General features: G+C 40.3%; 1 protein-coding gene across 5 annotated transcripts in view; it reads left to right on the forward strand.

Moving 5' to 3' along the window:
• Window positions 1-25,547, forward strand: part of mrps33 (mitochondrial ribosomal protein S33) — a 200,722-nt gene that overhangs the window by 164,699 nt on the left and 10,476 nt on the right. The window contains exons 1-2 of one of the 5 annotated variants that reach the window (XM_087135498.1): window positions 3,788-3,914; window positions 6,631-6,760. The exons of 1 other annotated variant lie outside the window; for it this stretch is intronic. Coding sequence is in view for 2 of the 4 variants with exons in the window: in XM_022255438.2 (XP_022111130.2) it covers window positions 23,696-23,722 (27 nt within the window). In the remaining 2 variants the exon portion in view is untranslated. Of the gene's footprint in view, window positions 1-3,787; window positions 3,915-6,630; window positions 6,761-23,053; window positions 23,127-23,483; window positions 23,723-25,547 lie in introns of those variants that run through there. 3 more of the 5 variants (XM_022255438.2, XM_087135495.1, XM_087135500.1) reach the window with 3 other exon arrangements.

The following is a 25,547-nucleotide window of genomic DNA, read 5'->3' on the forward strand; positions in this document are numbered from 1 at the left end:
TTTTTTTTCCATCGCTGAAAAGTAATAGATTTCTTTTAATGTATTAGACTGTTTAATGAAATTCTTCTGATTTCAATTCAGATTCGAACAAATCAGACGATTGTAATTAAAAAACCACTGTCCATATGTAAATAAAAGTATTTGAGTTACGACAGTGGAACAAGACTAAAAGTCTGATTTCTTAGGACTATACAGTTCTCTCTTTTAAAAGAATCCCGGGGTCACAACAGCAGTTTGATATCATAATTAATATACCGGCCAAATGTAATTGAAGTTTAATATAGTGGTTACAGATTTGTTGTGCTGACATTGCCATTAGAGCAACACTCTTGGGCTTGTCTGTCGTTTTGGATGGTGATTTGGCTGGATGGGGTTGTTGTGGATCGTTGACTATATCCGGGGACTGCTGTGGACAAAGGGCATTTACGCGTCCCCTACGCTTACCCTGCTGCCCTTTCCCGATCGTTGTTTGCAGTCCCTGCGGAAGCGCTCTGCGCTGCCACAGGTGAAGCTGTGATCACATTCCGGACCCTTCCCAGCCTGGCAGCAGTTATGACAGTCTTATTCACTAGGCGGGTGGCCAGATCTGTTGGCCCCCTCCCTGGACTTGGGTTCCTGGACTGCCTGCTTGGTGGAAACTTTGAGGGCAGCCAACTCTGCTTGAATTTGCCGGAACTAGCTCATTACGTCGGTTTGTTGAGGTTCAGTCGCAGCCACCTCCTGCACATTTGTAGTCGGCTTAGCTTTCTTCATCTTAGCTAGCCGTACAATCTCCCTCCCTTTGGCAACTGTTCTTCAGCTGTTGGAAGAGGATTTCATTGGAAGTCTCACTGTCGAAGAGGAATGGCTTTAGCTCCGCCCAAATGTTATCATTTTGGAGCCCTGTATACAGTGAGTGCAGGAACATGTTCTGTACCAATGCCAGATCGTACTTTATGGTGCTCTCCGTCTTAGACACCTTTAGAATTTTCTCGCGTAGGTCGAGAACCAGTACAAGGAAGTCGTAGGCGGACTCCGTACTTCCCTGCAATGCCGAAGACATATCTTGGTACATCCCTGAGGCATTACCTCTCTATTATTTTGCTTGAAGGATTTCCCCTAGGGTTGTCAGTGTCAGCCCCTCTTTGCCCTCAAGGTAGCTTCTCAGCTGCATTCCGGTGGCGATGGACCGAATGACGGCCTCGATAATCTCAACCTCCTGGTATGATTTCCGCAGGCCGCTCTTTATTTGTTTGATGAGACTACTATGGGACAGCCGGTCCTTTTGGCCTGGCTCCCTAAACTGGCCGATGATGCGAAATTCTTTCTTCAGCAGGCTAATCATTTGGTTTACTGAGACAGCAGATGGGCTAGCAGGGGTGTCAGATGTGGATACTGGGCTTGACACTGGGGCGGGTGGTGAGACATCTGGTGTGCTTGAGGTTCCTAGAGCGAAGGTCTTAAGGAAGCTTTGAAGATCTTCAAAAACCGTCTGACCCTCATCTTCCAATTCTTCGAGGGTCTCACTGTTGAGATGGCGGATCTCCGGACGAGGACCCAGCGTGCACTTTCCTAGCTGGGAGTGTGCTCATCCACTCCCAACTTCTTGCACACCTGCTGCAGTTGCTCCTCTTGCAATGCAAGCAGATCCTCCATGTTTCCGTTTTCAACGACAAACTACGTCAACTGCCCCAAAGCGAGATAAGGGTCGTCTCTCGTCACTTCCTGCGCCATTCGCGTATCTTCACCACCTCCCTCTGCTCAAGGACCTCAACCATATCAGGGGATGTTAACATCGTTGTCTCCTGGGCAGTATTTGGGTAGCATTTGCCTCAGGTCCTGGCAAGGTCGCAAGATTTGTTACCCTACTATCCTCTAGTAATGTTTAATAGTGCATCTGGGTAGGACAAAGACAGAAGAAGACCATATTGAGGATGTCCGATTACTTTGCAAACAACAAGAATAATAGTCGATTTTCTGTGACTGTAAAAGCATCAAATAGTATAGCCATTATACCGAGACTTAATGACATACATCACTTTAGAACTAGTGGCCAGCCCAATACACTGCCTGTCAAACCTCAAGGGGAACATAACTTTGTAACCTCTTGCCCCTAGCTACCCCGACTCCTAGCTAGTCCACGGTGTCATATTCCACTGGGTGGCCAACTCCCTCGTTATACGGCAACGTTCCACTGTTAATATATTATTTCTTATGCACTTGACCGTGCTCTGCTTCAGCTTATCTCTGTACAGGCACTGGGCATAATGGAAATTTTGGATGGCCTCAAAGTGAAACTTTCACTACATGTATTTTGTTAGCCTAGCACTACAAGTTACTCAAATATACCTCGTCGATGTAAGCAAATCAATCGTTTGTAATGACAGTCATGAATTTCCCCTATATATTCTTAAACTTCCAAGAACTTTGCAGTTAAACCTGCCATTACCCTGACAGTGCAAAGAATAGTTCATGACTTAAAGTACTTTCCATGAACAAATAGCGTATTCGCGAGACAAAATATGATGTCCGATCTATGTAAAAGCTATTTAAAATATGATACTCAATATTACAATCACAAAACAAAATCAATCATGTCAGTCAGTAATAATATTTCATTAATCAACTTCATTCAATCATCAGCCCATTTATAATTTCAGAAGAGAATGATAACATTGGACTAATTCAGCCACGTATCAACAGACATAAAGCTTCTGGAAACTACATCTAACAAAAAGAAATCAGCTCATACCTGGGTAGGACAAAGACAGAAGAAGAACATATTGAGGATGTCCAATTACTTTGACAAAATATATGAAAGTAACCAAGTACACTCACAGACGCTCCCTGCTGTCTTTGGCCTATTCCACTTTTGACGGAGGGGGTGGGTTTCTATAGCAGTTTCCCTCTGGAGGGGCTATGCCGCCAAGTGGCTCTACAATTTTATCAATTACTTCGAGTTGTAGATAGGTATCATTTACACCGATTGCAACCGGTAGAAATGGCCCAAGCTTAGAAAAGATTTAATCGCGGCAATGAAAGCTTTCATTAGTCCAGAAGTATTTTAAAAATTAAACGTTCGTGCCGTTAGAAGATTTAAAAGGAAATCTTAGAAATTGGGAATTACAACCGCGTATTTTTAAGGACGATATGTTGTTCAATTTTTATTACGCACAAGAAACATATCGAATCAAAAGTGTTAGCTGAATTACGAGCAATAGGCACTTACAGATAACATATTGCAATTGAAGTCCGATTTAAAAAGGAAAGACCAGAACAACAACACCTTGTTTACGTTGTTTACATTTTTAAATAATATCACCACAGTGTCTTTCAAACAAGAAGTAAAAAATGCGTTGGTAGAACAATAGGAATGGCTTTTAGATCGAATAGATCGATTCATCCACAATGGGTCTGGATGGATACTCGACGAAATTATCGCGTTTTATATTAACGTGAAGAAGCGGTCATAGACGTGCAAAACTACGATTGCCAATGCATACGTTGGGCAGTATGTGCGGCTCTGGGACTTTATAACGAAAAAGTCATGTCAAATTACAAATTACGTAGAGAGAGACCTTCAACTTATACGACTGACGAGTTAAAATCACCGGCATCGACTTTCCTACACCCAAGTCTCAAATTGTCGATGAACAACTTGTCGATTAACTTATACGGTTACGACCAAAAGAATGGATCATTTCCTATTGTGGCGAAACAGTCTGTGGACTGACGCAAGTTTAGTAATACATGTCTGGTTCCCTGACGCGCGGCGCATCCATTGGCGCGTAGTCAGTGATTTGGTAGTTAGTTCGTCTCCAGACGTCGTGGTAGAAGCATCGCAGTGCAGATAGAGCGAAACGCTAATTCAGCCTCACACACAGCTGGCGGGTTGTGCAGCGCGGTGTTCGGCGATCTGTCGAGGGCAGCGAATGGTGAGACCTCAGAATATTTGTTAGCAAGCTATCACTTATAATAAGTGGGATTGAGTGTCAGTTTGGTGGCTGTAGGTTGAGCAAGAGAGGTGTGAGACGTTTAGGCCTGTGTGGCTTGTGCAACAGTGTTCTCACTACGTGGGATTGGGTTGCTGGAAGCCTGTCGGCCTGGTCGCATGTGGTCACACTGAGGTTCACTCAGAGCTCCGTAACCTAAGCCGAAGCTTGCATGTCTTGGGGTTTGCTACGAGGTTACTCCTATGTTTATTGGGCTAGTGTGTGCAGTTGCATGACATTGTTACTGTCGATCATACTAGGTGCCACAGTGAGGGTTATTGTCGCTGTGGGTTACTTGTGGTAATACACGAGGGTTATTACACAGTCTTTATGCTTATGTTCCATGATCACTTGCATAAATTGATTGCTGTGTTGAGGTTTATTAGTCGCAGACCTGGATGCACAGTTGAAGCTTATACATGTACTGTGAGGTTGACTTGGGTCAATAAAACAGTTGTTGTTGTTGCTCTCTAAGACACTATGTGTACTGAGGTTTATTGAGGTTTACCTGACTTGGTAGATTGGTAGCCACGTTGATTGTCATTCCTTTAGGGTTGGTATATTTCCAACAAACGGACAGGCCTAGAGTCCTCCGTTCGTGACATAATCCCCCCTTGTGTGTACATAGCCGCCCATGTGCATGTGAGGTTTATTAAATAATTTTGTGGGATTGCCCCGCCCGCTGTTGGTGGGTACTTCGGTGTTCGTCGACTGGCGGGCGACGGCGAGTGTCGCCGCCACACTATTTTGTATCCGTCTAAAAACGTTTCAACTGAAAGACACGTCGATCTATTACTATTTGCCAACAGTCATACGGAGCATTACTGTTGGATTAAAAATAAGTCGCTGTTGGATTAAAAATAAGTCGAGACTTCTGTGGTGGGGTGGAGGCGTGGAGGTAGGGGCCTCCTTGGGTTACGAAGGGACGGGGAGGGGCTGAGTCGGCACACAGGTTCTTGGGACTTGAAGGATGTAGGTGGACTGAAGCAAGATTGTCAGCTTGCCTCGTGTATAACAATTTTTTGGTAATAACCAAAGATGTATTACCTGAAGAAGGTGAAAACATATTAAAGTTTAGATTGAAAGATTAAAAAAATTACAAACATAAGCAACTTGCACCATTTGTTATATAGGCCGATTTTGAATCAAGAACCTCTTCCATTGCAAGAAGGGAATACAATAAAACGCAACATCATAAATCATCTGCCTATTCTTATTTTATAATTCGATGCGACGGAGTTTGCATCAAACTTGAAACATATCGAGGACAATATGCCGCTATTTCGTTTATAAATTCACTAATGCTAGACAAACAAATGATCAACAAGGAGTTTACCAAACCAGAAATACTTCAATGGAATTCTGAATTACAAAACACTATGAAGCATGTGACACTTGTTGGATTTGTGAAAAAGCGATATGGCCGACGAGTTGTGATCAATGCAACTGTCTCATTCAAAAAATCCATAAAGAAAAACCGAAAAGATAGAATTTCAAAAGGCAAACGACAACGTCTGGATCAAATATTGTTGCATGACATGTAAAAAGCCAATTAACGAATTTCCAAAAGTTCGTGACCATTGTCGTATCACCAGTAAGCACAAAGGTCATGCGCATAATTACTGCAACCTACAACTCAAAATCGTGTCGTACAAGTCTGAAATTCCAGTCTTTTTACATAATTTAGAGAATTACGACGCCTATTTGATTATGCAGGGGTTATCCCGGATACAAACAGGAAATTATTTTGTATTCCAAAAAATTCGGAAAATACATCTCGTTTTCAGTGGGCGAATTGAAATTTTTAGATTCGTTTAATTTCTTGGGGTATTCACTCGATGCGTTGGTGAAGGCTTGTCCTTGTGAGGCTTTTAAATTACTACGAAAGTAGTTTCCAAATAATAAAGAGCTAATCTTGAAAAAAGTCGTCTATCCGTATGAATGCATACACTCATTTGAAAAGTTTAACGAAACTAGTTTACTGCCGCGAGTAGTCTTTCATAGATCATTGAAACAAGAACACATATATGAAGAATCTTACGCAACAGCACAACGCATCTGGCAAGTCTTTGGATGTCGTACATTAGGTGACTTTCACAATCTGTACGTTAAAACGCACGCGTTATTACTCACTTGCGTCTTTGAAAACTTTCGAAAAGTCTGCAGAACGAGTTATGGCCTTGATTCTGCCCATGATTACACATCGCCGAGTCTTGCTTGGGATGCTTTGTTGAAACATTCGGGCGTTAAACTCGAGCTGCTAACAGACGTTGATAAACATCTATTTTTTGCATGAGCGAAACGCGGCGGCATGTTTAGCGTAGGAGCCCTTCGTTTATACGCAAAAGCAAATAACAAATATTTACCGGACTATGACCGAAACAAACCGTAGTCATACATAGGGTATTTTGATGAAAACAATTTATACGGATTGGCAATGAGTCAGTATCTACCCGTAGGAAAGTTTCAATGGGTTTGTGCACTAGACAAGTTTACTCCAGAGTTTATTCAAAAGCTTCCACTTCACTTAAAAACTGGCTAAATGTTTGGAGTCAATTTAACATAACTTTGATTGCACATTTAAGTGAAAGCATAAAGTATATGGGAAAATGTTAGTAAATCAGAAGAGTATTGAACTGTTTTTATTTATGTTTTACAGAAAACTCCCCACCAACGTGAAAGATGGTTTTGCAGTTTGACTTAAGAAGGCTTACGTCACAAGCAGACTTGCAGCTTCAAAAAAAGTGGCGAGTTTTGTGAAAGTTAAATGTATCATATGCACACTCCAAGTAAGCTTTAAACTCAGAACTTCAAAGAGTATTTAATTTTGTTAATAAAACTGCTTGGCGTAAAGTTAGGGGAGGCTGTTGTTTTTAGCGGTCTTCCGGTGTGTTTGGGGTTCACGTCTTAAAACATCTCTCAAATCGGGGAATCTCTTAAGTTTGCATCTCTATGCCAATAGAAAAGGACTTGTTTTACCCCAAAAGGAATTCACCAATAAAATTGAATGGTATCTACTTCTATCAAGCATTTCAAAACAATTAAGATGACAATACGCGATATACATTGTCAAGATTGCCAAGACTGTATCGATAGAATCGTTCAACACTGGCTTCGCAGGTAGCGACGATATGATATTGAACACAATATGTTTGATCCTAACTATTTCATCATTACAGGTTTCTTGTATGGATTGATAGAAGAGTACCGGTACTGTCCATTTCCAGATTGTGGCCCCCGATTGACATTTGTCAATCCCAATCGCAATTGTTGTATTGCTCGAGCGGACAAAACGATTGGTCACATCAAAATCAACTGCTTCTCTGTTACAAAGCATGCAAATCAAAAAGAGACCAAAGGATTTCGTTTTGATAGAGTAAAACAATTACACCGAGGTCAAAATACAGTATTGTAATTGGACAACAGTTTTAAAACAACTTAACTGCAATTAAACTACAATCGTACAATAGTGGTATTACAATTAGACTACAATTAGGCTGCAATAGGAGCCAAATGCACTTGAGGCGAGACCTCTTTTGCTGTTCGTAGCAAAAAAGGTCTTTTTTATGTCAAGCAACTAAAGTTGACATTCGAATCTCTAATCTCCAGATGGAATTTAACTCCATTCCGCCATGAACTTATCGCTCCGTAGCAAAGGAAATGGCACAGTACAAAATACCCCACACGAATCCTACACGAGAGAGGAAAACCCTACTCCTTTGGGGCGTGCACACCACTCAAACCTCGATATTTTCGGCGAAACCGAATCCCCAAACCCCACACCATAAGACACTGTACAAAATACCCTAGTCAGAGAAACCATGATTTTCCTCTAGATATATAAATTCCGACAATAACCATACACCATTATTGAGTTATGATTTGAAAAAAACCCGACAAATTATACAAAAATAGCAAAATACAGAAACCCTAGGCCTAATCGGTAAAAACAAAACCATACCAACTGCAATGTGCACAGAGATGATAGATTTTAGTAGGGGCCGTATCCAAGAATTTCACACCAGTATAAAATGTACAAAAAATTCCTACACACATTGGAAAGTGCACAGACATGAGTGACAGATCCGAAAGGGTGGTTTTTGGAGAGGGCTACATGATGGTTGTCAGAGTCATATCCTCCTAAAGTCTCTCCCATTATTCGTTTCTGGTGTCGCCTCTGAAAAGTGTTTCACAAACCTTTTACATACATTCTCGTACTCTTTGCATGAATGTCTACAGTGCAGGAATCGATTCCAACGTATTCGTCAATAACTGGTCACACATTTCAATCCCTTTTCACAAAACTGGGGCAACAAGTTACACACTAAGCTTTAAAAAGTGAACGTTGCTATGGTACATTTTGCATAACCAGCAATCTACAGTTAACTGTTGATCTACCAACACCATTAATCTGCCATTTTCCTTCCGATTGCTGTCCACTTTTCGGAATAAGAAGTCATTCACGTCACTTACAACTCAAACTCCCATTCAAGGGAACTCTGTAAACGTATTTCTAATACGTGTAGTGTGCAATCAAGCTCATATATCATAATGCCCAATTGTATACAAATCGACTGATGTCTGTGCAGCATACGATGTGTTCGTATCAGCAGATGCATGCTCCTGGGCTCTATGCACAACCCGACCGAGTTCGGGTGGTGCATTCTTCGGCACTCAAGAGCACTCATTAAGATAAACAAAGACACTGAATAAAAACCATTGTCATGGAAATACATTTTGCACTTTAAACAAGTCATTGGTACAAGTATGTTGGAACCAGTCTATTTTTAAGCTAAAGAAAAAAAAGTTGTAAAATAATTTCAAACACCCATAAAACTTTGTGGGCGTGGCTGAAATTCCTCATGTGGAACACTAGTTTTGTCACATTTTGTACAGTAAAGGTTAACAGAAATAGAAAACACTTAGTTCACGTTAAGTATTTCAAAGTAACAATAAAGACGTAACCATTTAAAAAAAACATAAATTTAATGTTTACCCAACTAATAGTTGCACCCAAAATAAGTGAAACGATCCTGTGTTCCCGATCCACAAAAAATTACCTTTTGGCTGTTGGGCCGGCAGAACGCCTACATGTACGTCTACATTGCGTGATTCCACATAGTACACATGCAGTTTCGTACGCTTGCAATAAACAGCATTGCGTTCAATGTAGCTTGGCCCACGAAAACAATGAGTTTGCTAGGACTGTCTTTTAATTTTACCTTGAACCGAGACCCGTGTGACAAATTTGTAGATTACTTAAATCAGAATCATGCTGACAATTTCTCCTTTTTACATTTAAACCTCAGAAGTTTGTCAATAACATTGATAATTTAAATTTTGTTCTCCATTCGCTTAATCGCAACAATACAAATATAATAATAATATCCAAAGAAACAAACAATATTTTAGTTACTGCTGACTTTAATTTAAATCTGCTCAGATCTAATCACAATATCCAACGTCAGGAATTTCTGGATGTAGTGTATTCTTCCTTTTGCTTTCCTGTAATCAACACTTCAGCCACTTTAATAGATAATATTCTGTCAAATATTATCAGCCCCCAAATCAGCAATCGTACTGTCAGAATTATATGATCATTTTCCCATTATTAATTCATTTACGTTTGCCAACAACACCATAACACCTGGTAATAAATTTGTCATTGAATACTCTCAGGAAAATCTTTTGAATTCAAATTTAAGGAAGGACTTAGAACTAGAGATTTGGGCTCTGTATTTAATGCATAGGATGCCAACTTGGCTTTCATCAACTTTATGAATATTTTAATTTTTTTTAATTTTTAATATATTCAATTTAAGTAAAAGGTAAATCAATGTGAAGTTACTCCTAAACTACCCCGGATCACCGTCAGCATATTTAAATCCATCTCTCACAAAAATGGGCTTCATCATATATATACCTCTAACCCTACAGCCTAAACGTTCTAAAAATATTTTGACTTCTGTCCTTATTAATGCCACACGAAACTACTATGCTAACCAATTTAATAAACATAGGGGTAATTATCAATACCTTACTTAAAACCAACCAATACCCAACAATTACATCAATTAAAACTGGAGGAAAGCCTGTTAATACATAGGATTGGATTGATTATCAGAAACATTCTAGATATCGAGAGGAATTTGATCTCAGAAATTTTCACAAACAGTAGAGAAGTAGTTAATAAAGTAATTTACCATAAATTCTGCATTATTCTCCAACTATATGTGCACAAACCACACATTGACACCACGTTTTGGTTTGTGGCAAAGACTTCGAGCGGCAGGTTTATTTGTTTTTGCCGATTTCAAAGCCACTTTCTATTGCCGCTATACTTGCCACACTTGGCAGAAAAACAGGAACAAACTCGCCAAAGGCTTGCCACACTTGGCAGAAAAAGGGAAGGTTGTTAGCAGAAAGATTTGCCACACTTGGCATAACAGGTTGGAATTCCTTGGCACACTTGCCATGCAGACAAACCCCACCGGAACCAGTAGGTGCTTGTCCTATAATTAATCGTTATGTGATTCTATTTATCCTTTACAAATTAAGAAAATCTTACATAAGGCACGCCGTTTTTTCCACCGCTTGAACAGGCGGTTAGAATAAGCCCTACCAGAACAAGAGGGTGCTTGGCGTAGTGTTTAAGAAAAACAAAATGAAACATTACTAACAACTAACTTTACGTTATAATCACTGCGAGATAAGTCGCCTAAATTGTTTATCTGTTTACTTCGGAAACTGCGTGTCGCTCCCAGGTAGTTCCTGCCATTAAACCAGTAAAAGCTAAATTTATAGTAAAAAAATTATGGTGGAGATGGGGAGGTGGTGGGTTTTATTTGTGTGTTGCTGCCTCGAAAATCTAAGCCGAAGTGGCCCATTTTTAGTTCCAAACGTGCTGTGGTTCAACCGTTATATATTTCCTTGTGGCCTTCTGGCTTCACCAATTATTCCCCTCGAGACGGTTTAGGTGTCTGGGCCCGGAAGAAATACCACATTCTCTGAACCCTGTGAGGCCTCTGCTGATTGATGCAAGGCCATGCACCCACTTTGCTGATCCCAAGCCAGCTAGTGCAAGAAAGTGATGGGTGAGACAGTAGTGCCTTGTTCACCATGGTATAAGCCAGATGACCAGGACTGTTTCAACGACTAAACAACGTGCGTTGTGATGAATAATGCATTTTTATCCCAAAGCGATAAAATAAGTTATAGTAAATCACTTTATTAACTAATTCTCTACTGTTTGTGAAAATTTCTGAGATCAAATTCCTCCCAATAACTAGAATGTTTCTGATAATCAATCCAATCCTAACCAAAATAGTGCCTTTTTTATCCGGATAATGAAATATATATCATTGATATAATTAGTAAATTACCTAATAAAAAAGTACAAAATGATTCGCAAAATTCCCTTTAGACTGGAAGCATGTCCCTTTCATACACTGGGACAAAGTCCAACTAACATTTGTTGTAATTTAATTTTGTTCTTTTGGTTTCCTATATCGATTTTTCAACTATTCCTTGTGTTCGGTTGTCTTTGGATAAATTCTGAAACTAGGACTTTTCGAGAACCCTATACATTTTTGAATCTCCAGAATAGCTCTGTTATACCATGTCTACCTAGATCATGCAACATTAGTCCAGACCAATTTGGAATGTTTGCAAATGGAAACTCCAACATATACTAAGTATGCATTTTGAGATAATTCAACAGTACTTTTCCGAGTCATAACATAATTTTAGACTTTGTTTTTGGCGTGTTCAATAAATTTTGGAAACCCATCTTGAAGGGAGAATTATGCGCTTTCAGAATAAATTCAACTTGAAAAATATCTTTATTGCTCATGTCACTCTCTATCCCTGACAGTATGGAATTAGTCAGCAATTCACTGCAAGCACTTTTTGTCGTATCTGAAATTTCGGATGTACAAGCAAGGGAGATGCCGTGCTCGAATTCTCTCTGTTCGATTTTTGATCGCAGTGTTTCATAGTTTTTTTTTACCAGTTAATTTTAAGAAAATTATATATGGATATATAGCAGCAAATTCGAATGCTGTCTTCTGAATATAGCAGGACATAAGCAAGCACAAACAAACTTGACGCAGGATTCTGGGAAACCGTTTGAATTGCCTCTACATGACATCAAGTAAACTTGTCACTTCAGTTTCCCTGTCATGGGTTAATTTCTTTTGTTTCGCTCGAAATTTAACGCAATACCACCTTGCTTGGAACCTGATCTCTGCAGTCGGACAGAAACTGCGGATTATTGAGAGATTTACTTTGATCCAGGTATTCCTGTCTTACCTTTTTGTATTTGATGACTTTTTCAACTACAAATTGCAGCAAAAGACGTCTTCTTTCTCTTTTTCTATGGCCTCGACTAAATTGTCACCTAAATTTAAACGTAAATTCATCAACATTGTTGTTTGCTCACGAAAGATTAGTTATGATTTGGTTAACTCGGGCGATAAATTCTGTTTCGTAAGCTCGAAGATTAATCTCTTATTACGACATAAAAGAAAACCGTAGTATCTGCTTCTAATACAGATAACGGTATTACCGGTCGAAGCGCTTCTACAACGCGCATATTGATGGATGTTGCCTCTAGTGAAGCAGGCGGGTCACGCCCTCGAGAGCTCGGTTGTATTGCTTCTCTAACTCCTTCGGCTCCCCTTACTGCAGGACTTCTTTCGACTTGAGTTTGCCATTCAATTTCGGTGGATTTTGTAATGTTGAAGTAACCCGGTTGGAATCTTACCTTTCTGACTTTAATGTTCTTATCGGCCTTCAGATTATCGATTTGATTTTCTAATTCAAACGTCTGCTCGCTTTTGGTCCAATAAAAAGAATGCGTTTCCATCTGCGATTTGATTTACTATAAACAGGTTTTTAAAAATCTTACTCATAAAGTTTAAACTTTTTGAAGGCATCGGTAAAGTGTTTCTCCAAGACTTGAAACGGGTCTTTTACGGTTTCTGCAGTTTCCCTGGGTACGTCTTGATAACACACCGCTACCGAAGCGGTGTGTTATCAAGTCAAGTCAAAGTCAAGAGTTCTGGGGGAAGTCAAAGGGGAAAGTCCCTTCTGGTAAGGGAAGTCACGAGCTATGGGGGAAGTCCCTTTTGGTCTAGGGGTCACGAATTATGGGGGAAGTCCTTTCTGGTAAGGAAAGTCACGAGCTCTGGGGGTGAGTTGGTTCTTTCTGCTTTTTTGAACCCCGGTTTTAAAAAGGGTGCACGGTGAAAACCTTCGATGGGGTATAAGAGGGTTTTTACGAAAATGAAAAGTGCTTTTAGAGAGTTGGTGTTTTTGAGGGTTTTTGAAAGAAGTCGATGAGGTATAGGGGGTTATGATGAGGTCATCGAAGGTTTGGGGAAAAGGGTGAAAAGGGGGTTGATCTTTAACTCTCCTGCGCATACTACTATACTACGTCACAGCCTCGCCTCCCGCGGCCGCCGGCCAGATGTTGTGTGTACTCATTATGGAGATCAATGGTGAGAACCATGTTGTGCGGTACGTGCTTTTTGAGAGCGTTTTTGAAACCAGTGGATTCGGTTAGAATATTGACAAGAATATAATATAAAATCAGTGCTCTGGAATATGTGATTGCTGAGCTTTCGGTAACTGAGTTCCTTCTTCAGGGCAAGCAGATTCAGTTCTGAATGGATTCGGTTAGACTTGAGTTTCGCTGGTTCCAGTCAGAACGTGTAGTTTCGATGTGCGTGTACGCGGCTCGGAATCTCGTACGCCGAATAGTTGCGCGCGTACACTGTACAAACAACACTGGAGAACGGCTGAAAACAGTTTAGTTTCCTCTTTTTGTCTTTGATGGTGATGTGTTGAGTTTCTTAACCCACCACACGTGGAGATAAGGACACATATGAGTTACAGACGTGATATTGGCTCCTTGGAAAAGGAAGAAATGTTCTAAATTTTAGTTAAACATTTTCGCCCAATTTTGCACCCTTTATACCCTGGACTCCCTCCGCAACGTAGTACAGTCAGGGAGTCCACCCGGGCTACGTTGCACTTGTACTACAGCAAATACGCGCCCAAAGAAAACAGTGCAAAATCAGAAATAGCGCCGGTGGGCCTACGTTTTTCGCTGGAAATTCAAGATTATGGCCAAAAGATCACTTTTCGTTTCAAATTTATGGGGGTTAGCCATGAACTTTTTTTATTTGCCTTTCCCAAAGATAGGCCAAGCCTAACACGGTACCACCGTCTTTTCGTGTAAATGATCGACCGCACTTTCACCCCGCCAGTAGCCTTGCGGGCTGTAAAACAACTTTGAAAATTCTCGCTCCATTTTAAAATAAAGTTACGCAAATCGATAAGCTAAGAAACCGACTAAAGCCGTCCCGGATATAATCGATATCAATTCACGCATTTTTTGATCCTCGGAAGGCGCGTAAAAATCGGATAATTTAGGCTCTGGCGACAGCGGCATTATATTTTTACCAGTCAATTTGCTGTAAGCTCGTAACGCTTCGTCCACGTTTACAAACGTTTGCTGACTCGCGCGTTCTTGTCGCATTCGTTCGTTTAAAAAATCTAACATATGAACGCAGTTTTGCTCCCAAAATGCTTTCGCTTGCACCAATTGCTCTAGGGCTAAATCGTGACGCTTTCGCTCCTCGACGACTTTACTTTTTGATAAACTGCTAAATAAAAAATTTGAACCCGTGAACGCTTACACCTCCAACCATCATTAAAGCACTAGCCATTTTTAAAATAAATAATTTAAAAATATGAATAGCGAAAGTAAAGCCAAGTTAATTGAAATTCAAGTCGATCAAACAAACATCGAGTAGATCCTGGACGACATACGCGCAGATATCGATCATGTTGGTAATATGGTCTTAGAGATCCAGAGTGAAATGTTTAGAAAGCAAAGTCAACTAAAGCAATACGAGGATTTATTTTTTACAGCTGGTTTAACGTTTTATTTCCTCTTTAAAATCTTTACGTAGAATATAAATCATAGATATATTAAAAATATGTCCTATCAATACAAGAAAAACTAAATTCAAAGTACCTCGCACGATCAAAGGCGAAAGACGGGAGGTAACCATCACCCATAACCCGAGAACCAAAGCCGCGGGTCACACATTAAACGTAAAATTCCCCGCTTTAGGCATGGATGACGTAATAGTACCCGGCACCGCCAAACTGGCTTTTAAACTCGATCTAGACGGCGCATCCGACGACAACCGTATCGTGTTTAACAACATGGCGAGGGCAATTCAATCGTCAGTACCGAGATGCAGACGGTTTTTACAATTTTAAGGACAATTGGCTACCTCGGTCGCAGACGAAAATAATGGTGTACTTTGGTTTGGAAAGAGAAAACGTGGCTAAGTTGCGTTTAAGTGCGGGTGACAAAAACGAAGCCGCAAACAATGATAAAGATAAAGCAATTGCCGACGCTTTTAAAAATCGACACGCGATTCCATTAGACACACCTATGTTCACGGATCACGGTCCTTTCTATCTGTCTGGTTTTAAAGAGCCTTTGACGTTTCAATTGACTTTTAACGGTCACGACAAACTGGTTAACTCGTCAGATACCGCAGCGGATTATATGAAGTCGTCATGAACCGAGACATGGCGCAGGCCGTGCGGGCCAAGCACAAGGGGCTCGTTTATTACCTATTCGACGGGATACACTCGTGGAAGAAGCAGGCGGTTGATAAGTCTGATACGTTATGGAACATCAAAATTCTTCAACGATTTTATAACTCGCACGTTACAAAGACGGTCGTCACAGTAATTCTGGGTGGATTAACAATCGGAGGAATCTTACTCGCATTTTATTTCAAAAGAAAACCTGCTAAATTAAAAGAACCGATTCAACCAAAAAGCGTAGCGAGCAACGAGCGACCCAAAATTTTAGATATGGAATAAATTTAAAAATACTGTATAATAAAAACAAGTAACGCTAAATCAATCAACGTAAATGGAATCGCAAACACGGTTTACCATGGTGCCATGGTTTCAGGAATTTCTATGGGTTACGCTATGCTATCGAGTAAGCTATTTAAAATTAAACCGCCAGATTTCAATAAATTTACAATCGAAGATGCGTTAAAATTGACCGTCCTTTCGAGCGGTGCGTTCGTAAAGCTGTTTTTTAAATCGTTTATTTTAAAGTCGATTTTGAGGAAATACCACTAGAGAACAAAGAAGAGCCAATCAAGACTTGAATGGCGGTTAAGAGATCGAAAAGCGATATAATGAATTAATTAAAGATGTCGATCCTTACGCAGCTTTTAAAGAAGAAACTGGTTACGAAACAGAAATTCAAGAACCAAATGTTTTTAATTTAGATAGTAAAGATCGCCTGTACGTAAATTTCAAAGGCAAAAAATTGTCTTAACCCGCGAAAACAATAGTGAAGTATTTCTTAACCTAAACACTATTCAACTGAAAACAAATACCGATTTCATAAGACGCGTCCTAGGCTTACATAACTACGTTTCTGGTAAAACAAAAGAAGAAGCCGACCGGGTGTCTCGGAAACCTCGCGGAACTTCACCCCGAGAGCATAGAATTAGTAGAACTGCCTCAAGAAGCAGATCTAGCGAGCGACATCGTAGAAGACCTCACACGAGGTGTGGACGTTCAAACTAAAGGGTTAAATTACAGAGAACTCGTCGCTTTAGATAAATCGTTACACACGGTCAAAGAAGAAGCGGTATCAGAAGGAGAACGTACAGAACTTCAACAGCAATTAGACGACTTACGAGTCGAAAGACGGGGTAGATTAGAAGTCATCGATAGAAACACCGATCAATTAAGGAGTCAAATTAATTGCATTAAGGAAACGATTACAGCAGTCATGGGTGGTGATTTAACTTGAGAAGATTCGAACGTTTTTTAGAGAACAAGGCGTCACGATCGTAAGCATTTCGACGGCTTTTTCACTAGCCGTAAGTACCATTGTTAGTAGTATCGTAGCTAGCGCCAGGGCTGCCGGAAAGCCTACGCCTAAACCGACGCCCAAACCTCCTGAACCACCAAGTAAAGATGGTGTAACTGATTGGATCAAAAGGCAATTGTGAAATTTGACGAACATTTTGAAGAAACAATGGATATTTAATGTGGTGAGTAAAGCGGTCGGATGGATAGCAGATCACGTGTGGACTTTATTTTTGGCGATCGGTTATGTAGTTTTGACTTTTGTACAAAAAACGTAATTTTGGGCCAAAAAAATTAACCTCATCTCAAATTTGAGATGAGGTTTACTATGTACATGTCGCATTTGTTATAATTTTTATCCGGAACTAACTTGGTTCCCGTATTTTGCTCCATTTTTCGTTTTTCTCTGTTGGCCGGTGATTCCACAGAGCTTGCTGCGCATTTTCTAAAGGCTGCAATTTCGTCTGTGCCTTAACCCGGCAAAACCGGTTCCTTTACCCGGTGTATAAAAAGCAGCCCCAAGCCCATTTTACAATGTATCGCAAGTTTGTTTATACGATTTACGTGGATCGACTCCGTATAAAAGACACGTGTCTGTAAAATTCCGATGATCGTAATTATCGTGTAACGGGTCAAATACGTCGTCGCGCGGAATGGGCATTACGCAGTCGCAAAATATTTTTCGTACGGTATAATATACGTGGAAATTAAATAAAGCCGACACGTATGGATTGGGGTCAGACAGTAAATCAAAACCCATGCCGCAGGCCGTCGTTGCGCAATAGACCGCAAAATTAAATTAATTTTGATAAAATGAAATTATCTTGGTTGTCCAACGATTGACCGCTTCGCCCGTCGTTACTTTCGTAACGCTCTCTCATTTACTTGCCATTCGAACTCTTTTTTACTGCTCGCTCGCTTGCAATTTTGTAGACGTATTTGACCTGATCTTTCCTTCATTTCCTTAAACTGTTTAAGTTCGGATAAAATCAACACAAATTCCTCTTGCGATATATCATCGTCTTCAATCGCGTGAGATACGTTTTCCTCGATCGTGTTTGATTTAGCATCGGCAAGTACGCGTATTTCGTCGTGCTTTTTTGTTTTATGATTTAACTGGCGAGTGGCGTACTTTAGCTCTACGTAGGCACTAAACGCACCGATAGCGATGCCTTCCATTACAAGTCCGACGGGCCGGGGAGCGACGCCTAAAATTGCGGAAATGCCGACGGCTGCAGAGGTCGCGCCCAACACTTCTACTCCGTACTCCACGTAACGGAGTGCGGTGAGTACCCGACTGATCTTCTTGCAGCTAGTTTCCCGTGCGTCGCGTTCTCTTTGATTTGAGATTTGATTTCTTCGATCTTTCTGAGTCTGTAGACTTTGGTTTCTGATTGTTCAACCGAGTTTAAAGTTAAATCTGGGTAAATGTTGGTAGTCATCTTTTTATCATATACGCGTTTTAAAAAATGTCTAACTCGATTAAAATTTCAGCGCCTTTGTTGTCTACTAGTTCTCCTTGCTTGTTTTTAAGGAGAAAGTCAATTCACTGATGTTTCTGTCAATTAACTGTTTGGGTATTTTATCTTTATAATTGGTATCTAAAACGCTCAACGTATCCGAAGATTTACCGTTATAAAAGTTAATACCGGTATTCAACTGGGCGCAATGTACAAACACAAATTTCATGGGGGTTTAAATCATACTTGCCTTTATAAATGACGAGGGGTAGAAGTTTAACCTTTGGCAGATCTAATAAATTAGCTAGTTGTTCATTTAGCCGCAATTTAAGGCAGGGGTTGGTAATAGACAAAGTCACCCTCTTAGACTTTTCGTGAACTTTAAAACTCACACCCAGAATGACATTTAATAAAAAGTCAAACCAATCCACGTTGTAAAACCCGGGTTGTATTGCCAAGGTTCCTTTTTTACCCTTGGGTAGTGCTCGAGAACCTTGACCACGTAAAAAATCCGTCCGTGTTTCTCTCTTGTGCAATCGATGCATCACCGGGGCGTTTGAACCAGAAGCCGTGACTGAAAGAGTAGGTCTGGGTTCCGTTTGACCCGCTCGGACGTTCTCGTTCTTTCTTCGTTGTCGTCGCCTAAAAATCCCTCTTGAATAAATTCTAAAGCGATGCGGCGAGCTTCTTTGGAAGTATCAACTTGACCTCGATTTAAAAATATTAAATAAATTAACGCGTTTTCTGTCTCTTTGTCTGATCCCTAACGTTTATTCGTTAACATTCTGATTTGATTCTCAAGGTCATTTATTTTTTGACTAATTGAGACACTGAATTCTTCTATAGTATCCGCTTCGTAAGCTCCAATGTAGTCTCTTATTACGTCGTAAAACAGAACCAAAGTATCCATCTGCAATTCTGAAAACGGTACTATCAGGTCAAGTGTTTCTATAATGTCCGTGTTAATATCAGATACCGGTGAGTCAGCTCTTTCTGTGGGGCTTCCTTCTATTTGAGTTTGCCATTCGATTTCGGTGGATTTTGTTATGTTAAAGTAATCGGAGCGAAAGCTTACTTTTCTGACTTTTATTTTTTTTATCGCCTTTTAAATTGTCGATTTGATTTTCTAATTTAAACGTCTGCTCGCCTACCATCTAAAACTCGATTTAACACATATTCTATGCAACGCGATTGATCACTGGGTAATTCAATATTAAGTTCTCTCAAAGTCTTCTCTGATTTTTGTGGAGGGTTTTTTTCCCAAACGAGATTATTGTAGTATCTATCTACCATCGCTTCAGGGGTATATGAAGGAACCCACCCAAAATTGGACCACAATATCGGCATACATATCTTTCGTCCATTTCAAATATGTCGTGTTGGCAGGTGTCTTTGGGCGGTGACGCGGGGCCAAAGGTCTAGGTTGTTTGTGCGAGAGTCTGTGCAGGCCAGCGCACGTCGCCAGTTGCTGACAAAAAGTGCGCCGGGGCCAAAAGGTCAAAATGAGTGAAGTGGGAAATCCCGGTGCGGGTGATGGAAAGAGGGTGAAAGGGGGTGAAAGGGGAGGTGCTCCAGAACTGTCCAAACCCTACTACTTACGCGCCAGACAGAGATTATTGTTCTTGCGCGGACCGATCAACTTTCTTGCCAGAGATATGCATTCCCGTCTGGAAAATCGAGTATATCCAATGACAACACATTATTTGCCAAGATTGGTCTGCTGCCCTCATTGACCGATTTTTATAAGTTTTTGCGAAGAGCCCAGGCGGAGACTAAAAAAATACACATAAAATGTCAAATTTTGCCGATTTAATGACATAAAAGAGAGGTTAATCCAACTTATTGTACATGGGACGGATGAAAACTATCATATAACGTCAGTTTAACCCTACATGACCCCTCCTCTTTAAAATACTTTATACGAAGTAAAAATCAATATAGTAAAAACAACATAGATTTTATTTTACACAATTATTGTCAAAATACAAAAAGGGACAATTTAATCTTAAGAAAAAATTAAATATAGTAACTTAAACGGAAAAAGCGTTGTTTCTTTATCATATAACTATTTACAATAACTATTTTTATGAATGTTCAACTGAATCCCTGTCCCACAAGCGTTGCATTTGATGGTCACTCCTTACTTCAAAACACTGAAAACTCACAAATACCAAGACTGATTTATTCCAGGGATCAACCTTTTTACCCTTCGGCGAAGCATGGATCGCAGCAATTTTAGACTACATCCAAACATATTTCAACGGATAAAACTGTGGAATATTTGTAAACAGCGCCGCGGTACTAGAGGTGGTCGCAATATCCACAACTTTTTCTAAGGCATTCGATCGAGTCGGCCACACCACAGCTATCACCAAGTTTTTGAACATGGGGGTTTCCTCCTCTATTGTACGGTAGAGCTTGGGTTGCTGACTTTCTGTCTGATCGTGTCTATCGTGTGAGGTATGGTCATTCCTATTCGGATTGGTCACATGTTTGTGCTGGTGTTCCACAGGGTACTAAATTGGCACCTGTAGTTTTTTTTAGCCACTGTTAATGATATTACATGTACATGTAGCTTTAATGAGGCCAATATAGGGACCAGTCTTCAACATTTCAAATACGTAGATGATCTGACCTTGGCAGAAACACGGGCTGTGAATGCAAGATCCAACCTCCCTAAGGTCCTGACTTACATGTACATGACTGGTCTATCAGAAATAAGATGCAGTTAAACCCATCTAAGTGTCAGATTTTGGACGTCTGTTTTTCACGAGTCAGATCAGCGCTAAGTTTACTATGCCTGAAGGATGTCACCATCAAACACAGCAACATAGTTAAATTGTTAGGCGTATTCATCTAATCAGATCTTAAATGGGATACACAAGTTTACTCAATGATCAGACGCGGTAATTCACGACCTTTCATGGTGCGTAAATTGAAGCACTTTCACCTCATCACCAAAGATTTGGTTACTGTTTTCGTTTCATTTGTGCACCCTGTTGTACAATACGCAGTGCCCGTTTGGACCAGTGAAATCACTGACAAACATTGCCCAGGACCTAGAGCGGGTACAGAAGCGGGCATGTACTTGGTTTGGAATATGACTCTTACAGAAACGCTCTCCAAACGCTTGAGCTAGATACATTGCAGGAACGTGGACAGAAACTGTGCATGTCAATTGCAAAAATACCCAACTCTCAGTTGAAAAGCACCTCCCCTTTGCTGTTACGAGTGCTTATCAACTACGAAACTCAGAACAATGCTCACAATCATATGCACATCGTTGTAGAACAGAATGATTTAACAAAAATCCCATACCTTATTTTACTTAACTTTTAAATAATTGTAATTAACCCTATCTTACACTCTTGCCTTTATTTAAAACAACTCTGTAATGTTTTTGTGGGTCTCTACTGTGTGCCAATGACCGCTTTCCGGCCGTGAGTCCCGGATGGGTTGTGCACGTGCCCACCTCTGTTGATCGGAGTGTCTTTTTTTGGCTGTGTGCGATAATTTAACCCTGTGTTAATATTGTAATTCTTGTATTTTAATGTCTAATTGTAAAAATCTCAGCAATTCACCCTTTGACTGCTTTTAATAATACATGTAAATCAGCAATGAATGAATGGATATGATGTCACCAGCCCTCTAGCGTAATGGTATGGTCCCGGTTGCCCCAGAGGCAACATGGCTGCTTATTTCTGAGCTGGTTCGAAGGAGGCGATTCAGCCAAATTAAAATGGCAACTTTCCCGAGTCTAACCTGTCGAGGTTTAGCCAAAAACATCCTTTTAGCAAACACTTTACAGTCGAGTGCGCCTTCTTTGATTTTGAACGTGTTTTGATGGTGTGTGGATGGTCTGTTGCTAGTTGACAGTATTTAGTGTGACGGATCCCGTCTAAAATTCGAAAAAGAGGAATATACTGTTACTATGGCTCCACTCAATAGAGCTAGTGTCGGCTCTAAGTCACGTGGAGTGTGACAGAGTAGTGACTTTTGAGTTTTTGATGTAGCAGTGTATAGGAACCAAGTATTATGTAGGACTACACACAACTCTCTCCCACAAAGGCAACCCAGGGCATGGAGTTTTTCGGCATTCGTCAGTTTGTACATTCGCTCTTAGCACGCTGCCACCATACTAGCGTGCAGAGCCTCGAACTGGCAGCTTATACAGTCACGTCGGAATCGTGTCGGTGCAGCTTTTTGAACTATTGTCCAGTCGCATGGAATAAGAACTAATGCAGCACGCCCAAAATAACTATCTAACAAAACAGCTCTAATTGAGTGTGTAAAGCTGCCAGATTGAAGCTCTGCCATGCCCATGGCAGCAGCGTGCAAAGAGCGAGAGGAGGAAGAATTACGCCAGTAGGCCTAGATTTAAGCTTTCAGAGTCGCCAAACTAGATAAGACAATGACATAGTTTGACAAATTGACAATCCCCTCAAAAGGAAGGCCTAACCCAAATACATGTAGGTGTAGTACAGTCAACGGGACAGCAGTATTAGTGTGATACGGCAGTTAAGTGAGCCTTGCAACAGCAGTCACATGGTGTTAAGTCAGAATGCTCCTTTATAGGTAAATTTATTGTTTGTTAGATTTCAATGATAGAGGGCGCTGTTACAATTGTACTGTAATCTAGAACTTCGGAAATGACTAGATATTAACCCGTGAAACCTGGTCTGCTATTTTTCTCAGATTAGAAGGAACTTCCCGGTCACGCTTTGCAGTCGCCATATTTCGTGTTTCGTTACCACGTCATCCCAAAGTCGTAAGTGAAATATGCATAACTTGTCATTTGTAATTCCTTTATTTGGTTATTATAGACATTCTCTGGGTTGTGGGATATGTTTAAGGCATTTATTTTGGGAAAAAACACATGAACAAGTAACATAATTGGGACAATTTACAATGTGTATTGGGGTCGATTACATGTCACTTTAGGTTTAATACGTGCAGTGTAAAATGTATATGTGGATCAAGGTTAATGTCATCGATCCTGTTAATTGCCAGATACTGTGTGATTAGTTATGATTGCTTAACTTCAATTATGAACAAAATTGTTGTTGATTTATCCTTATAATTTCCAACTGTTTAAAGTCAATTTTTGCATATTTGTTTTGGACAGATTAAACCGTGCTCTTTGTGCTGTTAATGTTCGCCTGATCATAACAAGCTTGTCAAGTGGATATATTTGTTAACCGTCACACCCGTCACACATGGAAAGAAGTACAAGATAATCTCACTGGTTGGCACTGCATGCAAGACTGCCTGCAAGTATGGGCAGCAGTTGGGCAGCTGCACGTGAATTCATGATGGACTCGCGTGACTGGTTTAACTATGCATATTCATTACAATACCTTCAGGGTACGATGCCTGAGTAAATACTCTTTTTCAGGACCGACCTTTTAGTAAAACTAACTAGGGGGGGCAAAATTTACAATTCCCACATTTTTGGGGTCAAACAAGCTCTCAAATGTAGGTGACACAGTTTGATTTTTTGTCTCTTTTGCACTCCATCGTTTCTAGGGATGTGCATCCTTAACGCTCACTGAATGTTTTCAGCACTGAATATTAAACAGTTACTTGTTCAACACTGAATGTCGAACGAGAAATAAGTAACTAACTTCACACTACCAGCTGTAAGAATCTGGAAGCAAATTTGCTACATGTATTTCTTTTCATTGTGGCAGTTGTTGGAGTCTCAAAAATGTGATCCGGTACATTGAAATCAGGAATACAAGCAAGTCGCAAATTGACATTTGAGATACGTACAGGGCCAGAAAGAGAATTTCATAACATTTCGAATGGTATACATTTTAAGTGTGTTGATGGTAACCTTTCATACATACACTTCAAAATATAAAGGAGTTTATCTCGAAGATACTTAAGAAAATTGTTTGTGATCAGTTGCAATTGTATCTTACTTTGCATAATCTGTTCCCTACATTTCAGTAAGCATATCGGAAGTTTCATAGTACTGAAACTGCATTACTGAGGGTAAAAAAAGACTTACTACTGGCTATGAACAATAAACAGGTTACTTTACTTGTTTTGCTTGATTTAAGCTCTGCTTTTGACACACTTGATCACAGTGTTCTCTTGAGCATTCTGAGAAAGAAGTTCGGAGTTGACGACATTGTTCTTGAATGGTTAAAGTCATACTTGTCTGTGAGATCTCAGCATGTATTAATTAACACACTGTCGGATAAGCATGACCTTGTATGGGGTGTTCCACAAGGTTCCTGTTTGGGCCCCTTGCTATTTATTTTATCTATAAATGAACTGTTTGACATTGTAAAATCCCATAATCTTCAGGTCTATTGTTACGCGGATGACACACAGCTTTATATTTCATTTTCACCTTGTGTAGCTAGAAATCAAGTGTCAGCTTTATCTGTTATGGAATCATGTATAAAGGATTTACTTTCTTGGATGTCAGCAAGTGGCCTGTTCCTTAATGACAGCAAATTCAGAATTCTTGGTCATTGGTACTCGTCAGCAACTAGCTAAAGTTAAGATTGATGAGGTTCAGGTTGGACAATCTCTAGTAAGACCTGCTACTCTTGCACGGAATTTGGGGGCATGGTTTGATGTTAACTTGTCCATGAGTGATCATGTGGTTAAAACATGTAAGTCTGCATTCTACTTCCTGCATAACATTAGATCTATTAGGAAGTACTTAACAGGAGCCAATACTGAAACACTCATTCATGCTAATGCATGCGCTAGGCTTGTGTGTAATATTAATGTGCAATGGCTAAGATTCTGCGGTCTTCACCGTTGCCTGTCTTCACATGCTCTTCTTCTTCCGGCTCTATAGATGCACCAACAAGCCAAGCAATGAAGTTGTACAGTTTTACTGGCACAACTCGTCGTGAAGTATTTAGGTTGAGGTCTGCTGATGTTGGTGGCCATGGAGCAGTACTATTAGCATTCATAATTTCCTTCCACAGATCTAAGGCTGTTGCATACTGATCTCTCTTGGTCTCTCCAGCTGCACATTCATTCGTTTCACAGGTGGCTCATCCTAAGTGCTGTTAGCCGGTAAATATTCTTGTCCTTTATGACCTTCTGTTCTATGGTGTTATTACAGAACACATCAAATGACTTAGCATACAACTGCTCCTTTTCAACAGGTGCTTCTTTTCTTGTGAGATAGACGGTGAAGGCTCTGAAGCAACTGCGGTGA

Source organism: Acanthaster planci, linkage group LG04 (assembly GCF_054643075.1).
Source record: "Acanthaster planci isolate LZ-2023a linkage group LG04, COTS_SCS, whole genome shotgun sequence".
NCBI classification, from domain to species: domain Eukaryota; kingdom Metazoa; phylum Echinodermata; class Asteroidea; order Valvatida; family Acanthasteridae; genus Acanthaster; species Acanthaster planci.